At 42.5% G+C, this 20,637-nt stretch overlaps 1 protein-coding gene across 1 annotated transcript in view; it reads right to left on the bottom strand.

Annotated features, from left to right (window-relative positions):
* The window catches only part of Dnah9 (dynein axonemal heavy chain 9), a 315,133-nt gene that overhangs the window by 22,414 nt on the left and 272,082 nt on the right, over positions 1-20,637 (bottom strand). Inside the window, exons 57-60 of the mRNA XM_076935264.1 lie at positions 17,405-17,598; positions 15,321-15,469; positions 5,969-6,096; positions 2,514-2,741 (exon numbers count right to left, since the gene is read on the bottom strand). Coding sequence (XP_076791379.1) covers positions 2,514-2,741; positions 5,969-6,096; positions 15,321-15,469; positions 17,405-17,598 — 699 coding nt within the window. The remainder of the gene's footprint in view (positions 1-2,513; positions 2,742-5,968; positions 6,097-15,320; positions 15,470-17,404; positions 17,599-20,637) is intronic.

Here is a 20,637-nt window from a genome sequence, read left to right as displayed (position 1 = left end):
GGAAGCAGGGAGTGAAAAGGAGGACAAGGAATTTATCCTTCACATGGTTAAAATAGGTTATTTGGGGAGCAGGGTGAATTTACACAGTTCTCTGCTATAAACAATGAACAGCCTCATGAATCTGTCCTCTGAATGAGTCCCTCTCTGTGGCTATAAGCAGCCAGTGCATAAGGCAGAGGCAGCATAAGCAGGAAGAGACTATTTCTTCGGCTTTATTCTTACTTGTGCACCATCCAAGACTGGTTATCAGGAGTGCAGGGAGAGAAGCCCAAGGACAATGGCCACTGCCTGGCTGTGAAGGGGGAGCCACTTGGGTGTCGTTACAGCTGATCATTTCATTATAATGGGGAACAGCAGGTGAGAATCCATCACCTCCCAACTGTCCAAGACCCTCAAGGCAGGACAGCTGAGAGTGCTTTGCAGGTGGGGCCTTGGGTCTAGCACCAGCTAAGTACATTCTAATGCTTTCCTCCTCTTCCAATCCCTACCACCATTTCCTTCTTTCTTTCCCAACCCCCATCCCTGCCCTTCCTAGCACTGGGGCTTGAAGCCAGAGCCTTGCTCAAGTGAAGCAAGTACCCTACCATTGGATTACGTTCATATCCACTGTGGCAAAACAGACAAGATACGATGCCGTTGTTCACTCCACACGACTGAGGGCAAGACTTCTCTATTGGGGTGTGGACTTGAGTATGTATGTTCTCTGTATGTACAATATTAAAGGTTTAGAGGTTTGTGTCTGTACTTGACATAGTGTACCCAGGAATTTAATTAAGTTTAATTACCTGGGAGAAGGTAAAGAAAGTGCCTCTGGCTAGGAGAATAACTAGCTTCTGTCCTGTTTGTAGTGGGCAGGGATGTCAAGCTAAAATAATTTGACATCTGTAGTGTCCCTCACTGTCAGATGGCATTAGGTATTGGAGCTAGGCAGGAGAGGATGTGAAAAAGGAGAACAGGCAGGCTTTGCTTCTCAGGCCTTTGTGGAAGCTTCCCCTTCAGACCACGTGACTTCCATGCTGTGAGTGTAACATGGTGCCGGTAAAATCTTTTGAGACTCTGCTATTGCCTTTACCATATTGGAAATGAAGCCAAGCCCAAAGGGCTAGTACTACCCCTAGTGGTTAACATGGGCTAGCTGGGGACTTGCTGTGTGGCATGGCCCACTTAAAGTTCCTGGATTTGACGTGCATGTTAGCATGACTGGAAAACAGAGACTTATTGATACTATCAGAGAGAAAGACCCTTCTAACAGCTCCTAGAAGCTTCTCTGTAAATACTAATAAAGTTCACTGGGGTTTCAAGATGGTCCTTTGGCCCTGCCTTCCTGAATTTCCCTTCCCAAGGGAGAAGCAATGAGAAATGACAGGAGAGGCCTGAGCTGCAGACGCTGCACATAGGGTTCAGTTACCCATGGGCTTGGCTTTGGAGTTTTAAAAAACAGTTAATCTTTTTGGTTAGCAAACAAAATAATGGGTCTTTTTTATGACACTTTCATACGCATGTATCATTGTATTTTTCTCATATTTTCCTGTTCCACTGCCTTCGTCTGTGTCTCTCTTCCTTCTTCACAGGCCCCTGTCCTTCCCCTGTTTTCATGTCACACACAGATACAGACACATACGGTGCACACATGCACAGGTACACACACAGGTACACACACAGGTATACACACACACATTGCATGTGATAGAAAACATGCATTATTTTGTCTTTATTCTTCTATTATCCTCTCTTGTTCTCCCCATCTCTTTCCCTTTTGTCATTGTCCTCCCTTCCTCTCAATCATTCTTCTACTTTATGTCATATATACTTATGACATTATTATTATTATTATTATTATTTTCCTCCTGGACTAGGCTGTAAATAAGTCCTCCACAGCTCAAGTCTTAGATTACAAGTAATAGGAATTATGGAAACGTCCCTGAGTCCTGTGCCTTGATATTCTGATTCCCTCTAGAACACAGTGTTCTCAGTGTGAGCCTTGTTTTCTGGAGCAGGGTCTGGGGATTTTCATCAAGTCCATAGGCACCGATCCCAATCCAGAGGCCATACTTTGTCACTGGCACATTTGCATACAGCCCAAACCCAGCTTCCTACTACTCAACATCTAGGCTATTTCATCCCTTTGATGCGGCTAGCCAGTGATAACAGCTGAATGAGTGCATCCTCTTCCTACTTGAAGTGAGGGTGCTTAGCCAGTAAGTGTGTATTTTCAGGTCAGTTAGAAGCATAACGTTTCTTTTTTCATTTTGAAATATTAGTCAATGAACTTGCATAAAATTTCCCCTTCTTGCTAAAGAAAGGCCCTACCCTTAGCTCCTTGAGATATATATAGCTAGAAGCTGAGAGCTGGGCAATACTGAGTGGGCACTGGGTAGCAGTCAATGCCAGAGGGTGCACATTTGCCCACATCAGTCAATGCTGATGGTAGCCCCTGGCCCACATTTCTCCCATTGGATTGAATAGGCCTTGGTGGGGTAGGGTGTTCCTTACCCCTTCCTCCCAACCAGTACCTGAGTGAAGTTGTCCAGGGCTTTGTGTAAGTTGGCATGCATGCCTGTGGGGGGCTCATTGGTGATCTTAATGGAGTTTTCCAGAATGCCCTGGGGAATGATGTGGCCCTCAGGCGAGGGCGCAGGCTCGGCGCTGATGAAGATCCTGAAGTCTGGATGACTTTCCTCGCTGAGCTCATCCAGTTTCTTCTCCAGGGTACTGAGCCACTTGGCCACCAGATGGATGTTCTGTTGGGAAGGAAAGACCCCCAAGTACATATGTGCTCATATCTACTAGCGGTAAACAGTTATCAGGTGGGCAGCTAGAGGGGACACCATGCCTCTCATTATCTTCATTTTTTTTATAATTTTAAAATTTTATATGTAGTTACATTATTTACCCTTCCCCTTCCTTTTTCAATCCCTCCCACACTCCTCAAATTCACGGCCTTTCCCTATGATTATTGTTCTTATGCACACATATACAAATGCATAAATATATAAAGATAGACTGCTGAGTCTGTTTAGTGTTATTGTGTGTATATGATTTCAAAACTGACCACTTGCTACTGTAGGCTTCTCCCTGGAGAAGACTATTTCTCTCTCAGAAGTGCTTACTTACCTACAGTTTTTTTGTCTAGAGGTATTAGTGTGACTATTGGAGTTGCCATGGTTTGGAGTTAGCTTTCAGTATTTTTTTAAATTTTCAATAAAATAGATACAGTGTAATACGTAATCACCTCTGCCTATACATTTATTGATTTTGGTGGTGCTGGGGATTGAACTTAGGTCTCACGCATGCCAGGCAAGTCTGTTATTACTTAGCTGTGTCCTTGATCTATAACATACATCTTAAAGCAGTTATTTACAAGTAAATCAATTATTCACACCTAGACTGCCAGGTAACTCATATCCTTGAGTAACATAGAAAGAGTTGGGGATACCCAGTAATGGTGACCCCCACCCCCAGCATCATGCAGTTCAACTCTGTCCTGTGATAATCATAAATCTAGCATTTGTGTTCTCAGACTCAACTAAATGTGAATCCCCTGGAGGATAGCTTAATGCACAGATTGCTGGACCCTCCTCGCAGCTTCTGATACAGCAGTGAGAGTAGAGACTGGGGATTTGTATTTCCAAGAACCTCCTGGATGGTACCGTACTGTGGTTAAAGGGACTATACTTTGAGTCTAAAACACAATTATGTTTTAAGTCTAACTCTCTACTGCCTGGATTATTTGAACCCCCGAGAACTAGAAGGGATGAATGTGGCTGCAGTACCTGGGAGTAGAATCTCAGACCCCATTCAGACTTACTGACTCAGCACATTTTAGTGAGACCTGCTACGTGTCCAAGTTTGAAAGGTAAAGATTCAAACTCTCTCTACCCAACTTTCTGCTCACCAAACCACTCTTCTAATTGCCACCAAAATTATCTCCCTAAGACACAGAGAGACACTGCTGTCAATGACCCACAAAGGGCCCTACTCTCATCATGGGCATCTCTGTCTAGCTTTTGAGCCTATCTTTTGATCGAAAACCTGGTTCCTGCCTGTTTTTTTTTAATGGAGACTTAGTTCTTCACACTCATTTGGAGACAGCACCTTTCCTTTAGTAAGTAGGTCCTGTGGCTTCATGGCAATATATTTCATTATGATGAACAGATACAGGCTCCTCAATCAATATTTGAGCAAGTAGGCTTGCAGAGCCTTAAATACACAGAAGAACACTGAGCACAGTTCAAGGACCACAGTCATCAGGCCTCCTCTGCAGTTCAGACATGTCATGTGTAGTCAATACCCACCCATGATGCTTTACTAGAGAGGAAAAGCAGAGCCTTTAGGTAGCTCGGACTTATCCAGAGAAACTGTTTCCCTTGGGCTTGCTCTTTCATTAAGGATTGAAGAGGAGGTTTTGAGCTCAGACTCAGAGATCAGAAACCACATGAACACATGATGTGGAGGTACTGAGTAGCCAGTGGGTACCAAGGAAGGAAACTCAGCTTCTTCTTTGAGGAACCTTGTTGGAGGCAGAAACACAGTTTCAGAAATGGGCTCTGATCACCATAGCAGAAGGCTGGGTTCCTTTAGTCTCCAGTGGCCAGGAGCAGGTCGCCTGGCAGACTAATCTACAGATTTTGGGACTGTATCTCCCAGCACATGGAGGAAGCAGGGACTCCAGCTGTTGTTGCTGTTTCTCCTGGGATTCCTACTGCTTCCCGAAAAAGGAGTTTCAGGGAATGGCAGATCTTTCAGCTGCTGGGCTCCCATAAATAAAAGTATAATTAAGAAGAAGTCAGTAGTGAGACGTGGGGGAGTGAGTAATCAGGGGATTGATGAAGTTCTTGGTAATGAAGTCAGGATGGTTGGATGACTGGCTTTTGCAGCTAGTCTTTCTTTAGTTTCCTCATTAATTCTGTCACCCAACAGGCTTGTAAAAAATGCATATGATATACTTTAATCATATGCATCATCCCCATTACTTTCTGGTTACTCTCCCACACCCAATAGGTTTTCAAAAAATGATTTTATTTGTGTGTGTGTGCACGCGTGTGCGTATGTGTGTGTATGTGTGTGCGTGCGCGTGTGGGAGAGAGACTATGTATTCATATTCTGTGAGCCACCTGACATAGGTACTAAGAATGGAGCTCGGGTCCACTGAATGAACAGCAAGCATTCTTAACCACTTAATCACCTCTCTACCCTGTCCCCCAGAGGTTTTGTTGAACAGTTTAAGGCAGCGGTGTTGATGGTAAAGGTAAATAAAAAACAACATTTTCTCAAAGGAAATTTGGCAAGAATATATCCTAACAAATCAGTCCTGATAGGACTGACTGCAGAGTGCTTTAAGAGAAAAGAATAACAAGTCCATTGTTCTGACTCAGCTACAGTTTCTAAATAAGCTGCATGGGGGACAGGCTTTAGTAGAAGAGTGAATGGCAGATTCTCCCCACCCCCACCTCACTCTTATTCCATGGAATCACAGCAGTAAGGTTCCTCAATTCCAGATGCCAGCATGAGCTCCCAGTGGAGAAGCTAAGTTTTAGTCTTATGGGTAGGTGACTCAGAACATATAGCACAGCAGGAAAGTACCACAGAGTAAAGCGCCACGGCAGTCACGGAAGAGATCAGCAGTTGAAAGCGTCCAGCTGCTATGTATGGCCTTTAATCAAATGCTAATTTCTTGAGCATGCAATCAGAGTGGAAACTATTTCCTTTTATTTTTTTTTCATGGAACTCAGAACTGTTTGAACGCAGTAGTAGAGTGGGTGGGTGTGGGGAAGAGTTATTGGAGGAGACCTTGGGAAGAGGATGTGAGATTGAGGAGGGTTGGAGCAGAGGAGGAAGTCAAGTGTGGGAGACATGGAGGAACAGGTAGGTTAAGAGTCGGAGGGCTTAGGAAGCCCAGAGTCTCTGGGATGCAGCCTGACTAGGCAGGAAAGCAAGACTGACCCAGATCTGGGCAGAGGGACTGTACCTGCAGAATCACCCAGTGACCCTTCTTAGCAGCCAGGTCCAGTGCAGCCTCCGCAACTACCTCTTGTCCTTGCCCTAGGGACACGTTGTGGAAGTTCCGATTGTTGAATGTATATCCAAGTTTCTTTCCTAAAATAAACATGGGATTTAGTATCATTTATTAAGTCTAATCATCTGTTCCTAACAACTGCTCTTATTTGTCATCCCTCAAACCTAGGTATGCTTGGACCCACACTTAAGAATCAAATTTCCCCCATCAAAGGAGATTAAATCTTTCAGATGTGCAATCCCAGAGAAAAAGAATTTGTTCATACCAAATCCAAATCTCCCTACCCCTGTTTCTTCAGCTAACCCACAAGAATGATGTTGGATTGTTGGTGTTCTCCTACACAGTCCCTACTTGATGACTGAGCATTGGCCGACTGTCTACAAAGTGCTGATATAAAAAGGTAAAGGGTAGTCATGTGGGTATGGTCTCTTCTGGGTCTCTTTGTCTTCTGAGTATATCCAGTCTTTGGGACTTCCCAGGAAGGTGTGAGCAGCATTTAGTCAGTCCTGGCTCCTCCTCTCTCAGCCTCGTCCTTTACTATGCACAACCTATGGGGGGCTTTTTGTGCCATTCTTTCACATAAGAAAGTGGAGAGAAGAAAGACACAGAACAAGAATGGGGTTGGTGGGAATGTTATACTGTGCCATTAGTGTTGGAAACAAGATACAATAATAATAACAACAACAAAATATCATAGACATGCCGCAGAGGCAAGGCCAGTGCCATGGAGTTGCTCTTCAAGCCCAAAGAAAACAGAACCTAAAAAAATGACCTTAATATAGAGGACCAATTCTCTTTATGCATTAGCTGTTAGTGCAACCCAATAAAGTTTGGGAAAGGTGTATGCCATTCTTTATATAAAAGGATCATAAAACTGTAATATCATGAAGGAATCATTGAACATTTTTTTTTCCTGAGGAAAAAATAGATGAGAGAGAATATAAGTTAAAAAAGAGAAAAGTCATATGAGTCCGTATAAAAAATTTACTTTCAGAAAAACTAAAATTACAGATATAATTTTATAACTCATGTGAGGAAGTTTTGAAAAGGAAACAGTAAATATTAGATATTTCTTTTAAATACTAAAATGTCTGTGTACCCTTCTTCAACCTTATACAAGTAGGATGATGACTTTTTATATTGAGAAATAGTTATTATAGATTAGACTGAGATGAACCCAAGAAATACCTTTATTAAACTCGATAAATCCTGGCTGGCAAGCATTTGATGTCAGCTTTAGAGCCGGGGAGATAAGCAACTAACTGCAGAGCAAACACCAGGATAACGGGGTGGGGATTATTAGATGGCTTCCATGACGTTTTGTTCACAAAGGGGCCTATTTATTTCCTTTATTTGCTGGAGAAGGATATAGGGAAAGAGGTGCTTAATAAAGATTAGTTGGAAAACTACAGACTGGAGGGGTCGTGGTGAAAGCAAAGCCTGGCCCTGCAGAGCCAGCTCGGATCAATCTGCGTTAATCCAGGCTGACAAGAAAGAAATGGATCTTGTAAATGGTAGGAAGGGGGACAATGGATGGGGCTCTGTTGACTCAGGACTCAGCTGACTATGACTCCATCAGACATGAGCCTTATGGTGTGTGCGAGGTGAACCTGTGGACCTCTTTCACATCAGCAGCGGTGAGATTTGGAGGGCATTAGCAGGTTCCCCAAGGTATCAATGTGCATTTGGGGCTCACATTTACGCTGCTTTGTGGTATGGCTTCCATATGACCCAGTTTCCTATTTCTGACCTATGTGCCTCTCTAGATGGCCGTGTCACCTCAAATACTATAGACCCCACTGAGCTTCTCTTAGGGTACTTCATCTCTCTTCAGTCTCTGTGAGGATCCCACAGCTCCAGCAGCCCACTCTAATGTGCTATGTACTGATGGTATTCTGAGACAGGAGAATGCTTTCCTACAATTCTCTTGCTACATGTGCTTTTTGGCTATTAATTTTTGTATTCTTTGCTTTTTCCCAGTTCCCTGGTGAGACTGACTTTTATGAGGAGCATGACCTGGTGCCTGTTTTATCGTTGTCAACAATGCCATTTTGGATGAGTTAGCTGACATTTGCCTTCGTGCTTCCTTGTTTTCTTCAACCTTAGAGAACTTACCTTACCACCATTGTGGCTACCTCTCCCAAGGGCTGCACCCAGGACGTTTCCATCACTGAGAACTCTTTCACAGCTCAGCTATTTTTCCTCACCCCAACTGCTCCCCCAAGGCAGATTTTCTCTGTGTAGCCCTGGGTGACTGTCCTGGAACTTACTCTGTTGACGAGGTTGACCTCAACTCACAGAAATCTCCTTGCCTCTGCTAGGATTAAAAGTGTGGGCCACTATGCTGATGTCACCTCAAGACTATCAGAGCTGCCCCCCAGGTTTGCTCTGATTCCCTCTCCACTCTACTTCAAACAAATGTCCAGGTTACTAGGTCTTCCATTTTTTTCCTTAGCCTTCACTTTTACCATTTTGACTTAGTTTAATATAGAGCCAATGATGCTGAATTTGAACCGTGATCTTATGAAATCTTCATCTCCACCGCTTCCTTCTATGTCTTTCTTATGGGACCTTTAGATACCTTAGTGCTATGTGAACCCAAACATTAGTAAAGGAGAAAGTCAATTAATGCCTTTAGTGAATTGGTGGTACCACAAGCTCATGGCCCTTAGCCTCAAAGCTATTGGGAAAGCTTTTCTTGTATTCCGTTGTCCATGTCAGCCCTCCTCTTTGATTTTTAAGCCTCTTTCCTGTTGCCAGCCAAATGCTCCACTTTCTCCTATGCCTCCGGTGGAAAGAACCCCTACAGTTGCTTGCCACTCTATTTCCCCTTGTACATTCCCTTCCCTCTTAATAGAAAGGGTACCCCCTTCGGTCCATCAGTCTGTTTTTTAAAATACTTTTTGTATCTTCAGCTTTTCTCTCTCTTCACCCTCCTGCTCTCTGGTACATGAACTCATGAGTTCTCACCCTCTTACACTCTGGTACAAGTTCTCTTTCCCTCACAAAACCCACACTCTATCTGTCCTCACACTGCCCCCTAGAGATCAGTCTAGCCCACACCTCTCCGTCTCCAACAAAAGAGAATGGGCCTAGGAACATGGATAAGTGCTCTAAGCAACATGTTGATAATCTGGCTGCAAAGGGTGAAACCTTCATCTTTGAACTTCATCCTGTGGCAGCCTACCCCTAATTTATGTGAGATTGCCATTCTGAACACACAAGAGGACACAGAAGAAGCCAAAGGTAAGATCGACAGCTACCTCTGATCACAAAATAGAAGCGGCTGAACTCATTTTCTCAAAGCCAAGTACTCAGACAAAGGAGAAAGAGGACCAAACAAGATCATGTAATGGACATGTGAAAGTCCAGAGAAGAGGCCTGTGTGAGGAGGCCTGTGTGAGGATGAAGATGAAGCTGGCTTTGAAAGACGTGACAGGAGGCAAAGTGAGGAGCACACTGCCCTGCCTCGGAGAACGAAAGCTGCATCTCCGGCACTATTGTGCTGTACACCCTGCTTCGCTTTTAACTTTTCAAAGTCTTTTTACATCAGAGATTTCATTTTATCTTCACAGTTACCTGAGGGGCTGGGGAGGCATGTTGGGTGATAGAAAACAAGGGAAAAGAAAAAAAAATAAACGTGCAAAGAAAGTGGCGAGAAAAGAGAGAGGGACCAGCAAAATCAAAGTGCTGTTAAGGGATTAATCTCAGTACTCAAGGAGAGACATACGCGGTAGGGGTGGGAGAGTTCATGTTCAAACAGAGACCAAGAAGTGTGGATCCAGTTCTCTCCTCATCCTAGTCCCTGTTCCCATTCTGCTATTTGTCCTCTTATTCCTCCATCCTTCTCCTCCTCCTTTTCCCTCTTCCTCCCCATTCCCTCCGTCTCCTTCTTTCTCCTCCTCTCTTCTCTCTCCTGTACCACAGTGTTCAGGATAGGACATTCTGGAAGAACCTGAGTGGAGCAAAATACTAGAGACGTATAGACTCCTAGCCAAGGGTCGGAGGTCAGCTAAGGAGCGTGTTTGTTAAGCAGACTCATCACTCTGTTAGGACAGGGGCATATGAATTTCAGCAGAGAAGTGGATAAAGACAAGGAAACAAGTCTTTAGCCTCACTTTCAGGGTTTTAAAAAACCTACCCAGATAACAACTGCCAGAGTAAAACAAAGGAGAAAAGTAGTGAATGGGTTAAGCTCAGCTGCCTAAGTATATGAGGGGATACTAATATTTTAAGAGTCTAAACAGAGGGATATGATGAACTACCTGTGGCACATACTGTGATACAAAGAAAGGAGACAGTACTTAATATGCTGGGATGAATGATTGGGAAAACCATTTGGGTCATCTCTTTGGATTCCAAATGAGAATTAGGGCTCACCAGGCAAACTGGTTAGAGTCAAGAGATGGGAAATATGTAGTCTCCCAGAATCAACATCTAAATGGGCAAATTAGGAAATGAATCAAACCAACAAGAAGTCAGGGAAGGAGGTAAAAAGAGAGAGGGCACAGGTGCATAAGTGGTCTCCCGTTGATGAACAGCAATGTGCTTCTAGAAGTGTGCATTCAAATGGAGCCAAGGGCAAGGCTGAGGTAAAGCAGAGATAAACAATGTAGATCAGGGCGGGGCCAGTCTGCCTGAGATGACAGCAAGCTTCAAATAACATGGTGGAATAGTTGGAGGTCAATTGGCTAAGAACAAAATTGCTCACGAATGGAGAATATGAAAGCTTTCGAAGGGAGAATGGTGAATGAAAATGAGAAAATTAAATGTATTTATTCATCTGAGAGCAACAAAGCCTGAGAAGATAGAAGAAAAACATGCTCTTTAAATGTGGGAAAGTGGATAGAAGGAACACCGGCTCCATAAACATGGGGAAGTGAATAGAAGGAACACAGGCTCCATAAACATGTGAAAATGGATAGAAGGAACATGTAAACACATGAAAGACAGGAATACCATAGTTATGGTGAATGACTTATGATATTCATTCATTGATTTAGTTAACAAATATTTACTGAGTACATATAGCTCTGTGCTAGTCACATTACTGCACTGTTGAGAATATTTCAGATGAAAGGAGCCCATTTGCTGAAATGTCAAAAATATGGCCAAGAATCTAAAAAAGTGAGTCCGGTGCAGGTAAGATCTAAGGCTGGACAGAGAGGCCAGGCCCTGTAGGCTGCATCAATCATGTGAAAGATATTTGACTTAACCTTTAGGATGATGGGAGTCCACAAGAAAGCTTTAGGGAGCAGAGTGACATTACAGGATTTGAGATTTAGCAAGGGAACTCTGGTCACAGAGGAGCAAAGGATTTTAGGGGAAGGAGGGCAGACAGGAGTCAGAAGGTAACCTTGATAATCCAGGTGAGAGATTGTGGCTATTCAGCAGAATCCAAACAAAAATGGAGATAATTTGATAGGTAATTTGATAGGGCAGGGGAAAGGCTGTTTAAAATGACCCCCCCTTTTTTTGTAGCTAATGGTGGCATTTACCAAAAGTAATAGAGTAAAGCTAAAGAAAGGTGTGACCCTTCCCTGAACAGACTTGCTGAGAGCTGAGCAGGTGAGCAAAAAGGACCCGCTGGGAAACACAGCTCATGAAACAGCAGAACACAAACCAGGTGATCCCAATGTTCCTAGGGGGTAGAAATGGGTCACCGACAAAAAACCATGACATATGCTCACCCAAGCACAGAGCCATATAGTTAAAGTTCTAAGTGGAAATCATTTTGTACCCAGAAAAACTATCCAACAAATCTGGGGTCAAATAAGGGTCCAGAAATTTTATTTCTTAGGATTCTTTTCTGATGATGTGTACAAACAAAATGAAGATGGAAAGTAGGAAATAGGTGGTATCTCTCTCTCTCTCTCTCTCTCTCTGTCTCTCTCTCTCTCTCTAGGAAATAGGTAGTCTCTCTCTCTCTCTCTCTCTCTCTATATATATATATATATGTGTGTGTGTGTGTGTGTGTGTGTGTGTGTGTGTGTGTGTCTGTGTGTCTGTGTGTCTGTGTGTGTGTCTGTGTGTCTGTCTGTGTGTCTGTGTGTGTGGATCCATATCTATCTATCTATGTATCCACACCTATAACTATCCATATCTATGTCACTTCTTACTTATGCTATGTATTGAAAAGTATTCTCTTTTTACTCTAGAAGGCATTCTTACTAGAGTAATTACCATCCTATTACAATATAAATGAATTAGAAGATCAAGAAAATAAACCCAGGGATATATTCATTCATATTGTAATGGGATGCTAATAATTCTAGTAAGAATGTCTTCTAGAGTAAAAAGAAAACACCTTTCAGTACATAGAATGAGTAAAAAGCTAGAGATAATTATAAATAATATTTATTTCTCTTCTCAAGGGAATTTGCAACTCAAGAAAAAACTGGAAGCTCTCAAAGAAAATCTTCATTTACGTATGAAACAAAGTGGAACTTTACATGATTTGAACTCTTTGTAAAAAAGTTCTTCTGAGGATAGCTAGAAATCATGACATCGAACCAGACAGTAGAAAAAGTGTCTAGTTTTTAATGTTAACTTGACACAAGCTAGAGTAATTTTAAAAGATGGAACCTCAATTGAGAAAAAGTGCTCCCCACCATCAGATTGGCCTATGGGGAAGCCTGTGGTGCATTTTCTTGATTGATGATGGATATGGGTCAGCTCATCCCACAGGAGGTGGTGTCACCCCGGGCAGGTGGTCCTGGATAGTTTAGGAAAGCATGCGGAGAAGCAAGGCATGAAGAAGAAGCCAGTAAGCAGCATTCCTCCATAGCTTCTGCTTTGGCTCCTGCCTCCTGGTTCCTGCTCTGACTGCCTTTGATGATATGGAAGAACAAGCAAACAGACTCTTTCCTCCCGAAGTTGATTTTTGTCATGGTGTTCCAACATAGGAATAGAAACCCTAAGTAAGTAAGACCAGTGAGATAGCGTAGTGGATAAAGACTCCACTCACTCCATGAGTTGTCCTCTCCATTCTACATATACCAGTGGCCCATGTGTCCACTTCCTAATAGCATGCTTACATTCTTTGTCCTTTGTCTCAGAAGGTTTTTGCTTAATTGACTAGAATAGGGATATTTATTATTTTCAAGCTTATTCCTAGAACCCACATAAGAGAGACAGATGTGTTGGTCCATGCTTTTAATCCTACTGCTGGAAAGAGAGAGGATCCCTGGGGCTCACTGGCCAGCTAGCCCAGTCAGTGAGCTTCAGGCCAATGGAAGACTGTATTAGTTCCTTTTCTATTGCATGATAAGACACCCTGATCAAGACAACCTATAAAAGAATGAGTTAAATTGAGTGACAGTTCCAGTGGCTCAGAGTCTATGGTAATTGAGTGAAGGTAGGACAGCAGCTGAGACATCATATCTTGGTTCATAAATAGGGGGTAAAGAACACACTAGGACTGACAGAGAGCACACTGGGAATGGCACAAGTGTTTTGAAACTTCAAAGCCCACCCCCAATGACACACTTCTTCCAACTAGGCCACACCTCCTAGTCCTTTTCAAATAGTCCTACCAACTGTGGACCAAGTATTCAAACACATAAGCATGTGGGGGCTCTTCTCATCCAACACAAAGACCTTGTCTTAAAAATCAAGATGGATGGCTCCTGAGAAATGACACCTGAGGTTGACCTCTGACCTGCATACACACATGCATTTACATGGACACATACCTGCACATACACACACATAAGCACGTGCACCCATACACACAGAGAGACATATTCATGCACACATCTAAGTTTTACACTAGTTAAGAGATATAACATAGAAGAACTAAACATTTTAATATATATTGTATATGTGGCTATGATGCAATGAAGAAAGGCCTGGAAAGAAACCAAGTACTGAAACATACTCAGCAAAAAATAGAAACGTGGAACAGGCATAAAATGGCAAGGAGATTCAACTTCTAATTTTAGACCTTCCTGTTTAGAAAAGCTCAAGCTCAATGGCTACCTTCCCCTAAGATTAGAAACAAGATAAAGATATCCAAATTTGTCACCTTTATTTAATATCACACTGAAAGTCTTATCAGGACAATTAGAAAAGAAAAAAAAGAAACAAAGAGCATTAGGATTATAAGAGATATTATCTCTACTTGTGGAGGATATAATCATATATCTAGAAAATTGTATGTGTACATGCATATGTGTATATGTGCATGTGTGTGTATATGCATATGTGTATGTGTATATATATGTGTATGTGTACACAGAACCCAGTGTCTAGAAAATCTTAGGTATCTCAGTCATAAGAATACTAGGGCCAACAGGTAAGTTTAGCAACTTTTCTAATAGAAGTTCATATGTAAAATTTCACTTCCAGTAAAACTAAAGTTAAGAAAATAAATTTTATATGCACTACAAACTATGTAACTCTGTCAAAATAAACTAAATTTAAAACCTACATGGAAAGATGATCCATGCTCACGTGTTTAAGCACTTCATATTGGTAAGGTGGCCACATGTCCTTGGTTGACCTACTTGGGAATCATAGCCATTCCCACTGAAACCTGAATGTACTTTTCTTTAGTGTTTGCAGAACTTGATGAGCTAGTTTTAAAAGTTCTATGGAAACATAAGAGACTCCAAGAAGCTGAAAGAATCTTAAAGTAAAATGTTAGAGGACTCATTTCCTGACTTAAGATTTTACCATAAGGCTCTAAGTCAGTATTGCTGTCAGCATACATAAATATATAGAACAACAGGATAGAATTAATAGTCCACAAACAAGCTCTTATACTTATGATCAATTTAATTTAAAAAATTAAAATCTTTCTTTTTACTTCTATTTTATGTGTATGTATCTGTGCAGGCACATCCTGAGCATGGTGCCTGTGGAGGTCAGAATAGTGCATCAGATCCTTTGAAGCTGGAATTCTAGGTGTTTGTGAGCCATCTGATGTGAGTGCTGTTTTTTTTTCTCCCTGGATGATTTTAACTTTGACAAGGGTTCCAAGACAACCCAATCTTTTCAACAGCTTGTCCTGAGATAATGTAGCTACCCACCAAAGAACAAAATTGGATGGCTTATTCAATATCATATACAAATATCAATTTAATGTGAATTACAGGACTAAACAGAATGGTGAAAGAGAAACCCAATCTCTCTGGTACATGATTCTGTGGCTTTGCTTTATCAGTTATCCTGGCTTCTGTCTGGCCTGCAAAGATAGTTTTTCAGTGAACCTTGAATATAGATAAGAAAAATCAACAGACCACCAAAGGATGAAAGGGCACAGGACTACTGTAACCTCGTCTTCAAACCAAACTCTCCTCACCTTGATTCTCCACATCCTTCAGTGGGTCCACACCCGGAGACAGGATGAAAAACATGGGAGTGGCTGGTCCTGACTCTTCAAATGAGGTTACAAAATCAAGTGCTCTTCCCATCACGTATTTGCTTCCTAGCTTCTCCTCAACAAAATTTCTGCAGGCGGAGATAAGCATGTATATCAGCACGCCCCTCCCCCCCATCATAACATTTGTAAAATGGAAGCTTCTAGAAGTGAAAAGACAGGTTCAAGCTCATTGGGGTGACAGTTAAATAGTCAGGAGTAGCTCCAAGTTCACATTTAATGTGCCAACATTTAATGTCTGTACTGATAGTTCCAAGCCATGCATCTTAGATCTGGGCTCTTGACCACTCTCCACCCAGACCATTGCTACCGTCCTCTGTAGCCCTGGTGTCCCATCACCTCACACTTCTGGAGAATAAGGACCAACTTCTTTGAATGGTGATAGGCAGCCAAATCTGGCCTGTACCTGCACCATATCCCTGTGATGTGCCATCATGCCCAGTATTTAAGGCCCTCATCGCTCTCTTCGTTAGTACTCTATTCTTCACTGAGTTTTCCTCCACTCCTGCCTCCAGGGGTCATTTCCAATCTGTCCTATTTTGTGTTAAACAAATCCTTCCAGCTTATTAGATCTCTGATAAACTCCTGACTCTCACTGACCCTTCCACCATCCCCTTGGCCATACTTCTATCTTATTTCTTCTTATCTTCCCTTCATCCTTCGGTCATCTGCTTTCTTCCTCTCTCTTGTCCTTCCTCTCTTTTGAGATAGGGTCTTATGTATCCCTGGCTGGCCTTAAACTTGCTATGAAGCATAGGATAGCCTTGAGTTTTTGATGATCCTCCTGCCTCTATCTCCTGAGTGCTGGGATTATAGGCTTGTGCCACCATGCCCAGTTTAACTGGAGATCTAACTGTGGGCTGCATGCATGCTAGGCAACCACTCCACCAACTGGGCTACATCTCTCTTCCCCCTTCTCTCTTATTTTCATAGATCCCTGTTCTTTCTTTTGCATATGTATTATATGTGTGCATGTATGCATGTTCACATACATGTAGATACACATATATGTATAAGTACACATGCATATTTGTGCATGTGCTTCTGGAGGGTCACAATTGATATTGAACATAATTTTTAATTGCTCTCTATGTTACATACTGAGACAGGGTCTCTCACTGGTGTCCAGACCTTGTTGATTCTGACTAGCTGACTGGCTTGCCCTAGGTTAGAGCTCTCAACTTTTCCAATGCTACTCTTTAATACAGTTCCTCATGTTGTATTGACCCCAACTATAAAACTATTTTCACTGCTACTTTATAATTATTATCAATCATCATGTAAATATCTGATATGCAGAATATTTGATATGCGACCCCTGTTGAGAGCATCATTTGACCCTCAAAGGGGTCAGGACTGACAGGTTGAGAACTGCTGCTCTAGGAATTCCCTGTCTCTGCCCATTCACTGGGGTTACAGGAAGGCTGTCACACTCATTCAGCTTGATGTAGGTTCTGAAGATCTAGGTCTGGTTTTCTCACTTGCATGGTATGCTTTACCATCTCTCCTACCACAGCCCCCCTTTCAAACCCTCTCCATTCTCTTTCTGATCTCTTTCAGTCTTGACATCTTTTCTCACACAAACTCAACTGATGATCATTTAACTTTGCAGAGAAGTTAGAAGTCAAAATAGAAGTCAGATAGACTTCCTAACTCTCTGTCATTCAGTTATCAACCTAGAATTATAACCACCTCACTTTCTTTGTTTCTGTGATGCTAAATATAGGACTTCCATTTGCCTTCTGGATCCCTCCATCTTTCTTCATATTATAGGTGACTGGCATCATTTTCAATGTTGATACTGATGACTATTTTCTCCCACACTTTCTATTAAGACATTAAGACAACAGATGGCATACCAGAGTAACTGGTCTCATGGGTTTTAGTCTTGGTACAAAAGTGCCCATTACTATATGAACATGGCCTTGAAGCACAGCTCTGCCAGGTTGCTCTCCTGAGATTGTCCTGTATACATCCCTTCCCAGATCTTGCGCCTTGACCCCTACCGCATGGCATAGGTCATCCGGTCAGGCCTCATGGCTCTCATCATGCAGAGGCGCTGCAGGGCTGTCTTGTTCTTCCACTCCTGGGGAAATTTCTCCTTCTCAGGACACTCTGACTCCACGAACTTTTTCCAGCTCTTGGCAGAGCCTTCAATGTCTCGATCCAGATTGCAGAATTCCTCCATTGATGAGAGTGCCTAGAGAATGCCAGAGAATGTTGTTCTAAAATGTGTGTTTTCTAGAAAGTTGTGGCTTGCCTTGTATTGGAGGTAGAGGGCTGAAAAGCAAGTGGCATTCTATACACAAAGCAGACTTATTTACAGTCTGGTCTAGAGTCTTGGATCTTCCTCTAGAAAGAGTCAAGAAAGTGGAAGAATATACTGAGGCTCATCCCATGTTCATCAGGGCCATGCAGAAGTTGTAAATTAAACACCTGTGATTGGGTCACAGTCTGCAGCACACTGCTACATATGAAAGGGAGTCATCGTAGGTGCTGTAGTTTGCTGGTCACAGAGCCCCAACACCCAAGTCAGAGGCTCTTCCTTATGTTTTCACACTCAGTGTACCCCCTCACTCTGCCCATCTATCTCTCAGATGCCCCTAGGATGCATTTCCATGGACTGCCTAGTCTGTAAGGGTCAACTCGAAATACAGAATATGGGAACCACATTTCTTCATGCAATGTTTCTCTCTGAGGTGTCTTGTTCCATCCCATCCCAGCTGAGCATCCCTGCTTCAACCTTAGGTATGCGCCTGACTTTACCAATTCAGCTAAAGTTCTATACTCTTTGCCACTCACTTAGACACTCTCGTTTTCTTGTGCTGGTCATGCTTATTATTTGTTAAGGCTCTACAAAGTCCAGCTTCAAGTCAGCAAACACTGCACATCCTCTGTAATCTAGAGCCTGGTGTTCCTGCACCTTTCTGGAGAGCACTTGTAGCTATTCATAGAGCTTACATTTCCAATAAACAATCAACTCAATTTCTACATGTTTGGTTCCTGATGGCTTGTGTCTTATCCCTTCTTCCTCCTATGTTTGAAGGGTAGGAAGCAAGCCAGGCCACTCCTACCTCTGTAGCTGGAGGAAACCTGTACCATATAACCTCTGCTCACGCATAGGAGCCCTTACCTTGGCCCAGTCATAGCTCCTATGAATGGGACCCCCAGGGAAGTCTTCATTCCTGGATTCCCGGCCATTTTTGCACTACATGGAAGCTCTCCTTTTCCTTCCAGAAAACCTCATTCTCAAAGTAGTATAAATTACTTTGACCACACTTATCCCCTTTTCCCCAGCATCTTCCAGATTCAGCTCCACCTTCCTACCCACCCAATTTTGTTTTATCGCTTTCTCTTCCCCTGCCCTCAAATTGAGATCATATTTTCCATATACTCTTGAGTATAATAACTGTTCTGGAGTGTGGGTTACTTACCAAAAGTTACATTCATAAAGAAAATTGCATCTTCTCCTAGCAGCTATCAAATGCCAATAAATCCTCAGATAGGGAACTAGCTCCTACCTCCTTTCTATCTGTGCTGGGTTTTATCTGGCCGAGCTGACATAGGCCTTGTGAATGCTGTCACAGTCACTGTAAGTTTCTATGCACAGATGTTCTGCTGTGTCCAGAAAACAATATTCGCCATTACCCACCATCTTCCCTGGCCCTTAAGATATTTTGGTTCCTTCTGTTAAGATCCCTGACCATTGAGGTAAGGAATGTGCTATAGACATTCCATTTCAGAGTAAGCAAAGAGTAGTAAATCTTACTATACTATCTTAATGTATCTGTGGTATCATCAGTCTTGATATTAAAATTTGGGTGGGTTTTATGGTTTAAATATCTTTTGTTTTTAATATTTAATCCCTAGCTTGTAGCATTATTTTGGAAACTTGAGGGAAGGGCTAGCTGGAGGAAGGTTACTGGGAGAGGATATTTATGGGTATATTATTCCTGGCCACCTTTGGTCTTGCTCTCTGCTTTCTGGTCTAACACAGTGTAAACTGAGCTGTCCCTCACACCTTCCCTACCCTGGTGAACTGAGTTCTATACAATCATGAACCAAAATTATTATTGACACCATAAGTTGTGCTGTTAAGAATTTCATTGTAGTGACAGAAAGCAAGTGAATTCAGTGGGAATTTGACACCAGACAGTCCCCTTATAACATTTAGTGATGTGCAGTGCTTCTACTCTCCCTTTATTTTTCATTTCTTCAACAGCAGATGGAGGGTCCGAAACACCCATATGAACGTTAAAACACACAATGAATGTTAACAAGTTCAAAAATTATTATTTGAATCCCTCCCTCCATCCATCAGTCAATTAATTAATTAACACATGCATTCATTTATCATTCATATATTCTCTCAACATTTATCAAGTTCCTACTATATTCCAAGCACATCAGAATACAATAGTGGAAAAAAAAAAACCCAGGTATATGCCTCCAAGTAGCTTAACATTTTAAGGAAAAGAGAGATGAGGGATGTCTGGGAAGGCATGGAGGATTCTGTTAAGGAGGCACAAAGGCTGAGAGAATGAGAATGCATCTTATGGGAGGGATAAAAGCGAGCCAAAACCTTGAGGGTGAGATGGGACCAGGAGAAGCATGAGGGCAGCACAGAATCCATACAGGGAATGAGGACAAAGGAGGGCTGCAGAAGGGCTGGCTGTGCCTGTGCTCTTCTTTGGGGATGAGCACACATGCTCTCCCTTGAGCTCTGTGGGTCACTAATTCTGCTCCATAGCATGAGAAACACCTTCATCCATGATAAGTGATGGAGGGTGCTATGAGGAAATGTGGACGAGGGGCAGGGAGACAGAGTTCAGCCCCAGTACCAAGATTTATGACTCACTGGACTTGAAGTTTACTTGGGCTTTGGTTTATTCATGCCAAAAAATGAGGCTGGGTGATCGTGTGCCATAGTTTATATTCTAGCATAGACACACAGCTTTGAAAACTATAAAGGTTCTTTCCATGGAGCCTTCACAGCTATTGGATTTCAACTGATACACTACTAATCTCTAATTCTCATAAGATTGTGAGCTCTTTGTGGGCAAGAACTTCCTTAGGCACAGGCAACTTTTGAGAAGTGTTTAATTAAGGAAGTGGAATGTCCGTAGGGCCAACACAAGGGCTGGGATGGGCAGAGCTGCACCTGCTGTCATTATTCTCTCTGTGCTGAGGAGCTGACAATCATCTACTTCCAGGCTCTCTCTCTCTCCACACACACACA

This window comes from Arvicanthis niloticus, chromosome 6, assembly GCF_011762505.2.
Source record: "Arvicanthis niloticus isolate mArvNil1 chromosome 6, mArvNil1.pat.X, whole genome shotgun sequence".
Taxonomy (NCBI): Eukaryota; Metazoa; Chordata; class Mammalia; order Rodentia; family Muridae; genus Arvicanthis; species Arvicanthis niloticus.
The sequence above is the reverse complement of the archived record's forward strand: the minus strand, read 5'-3'. Positions and strand labels throughout refer to the sequence as shown.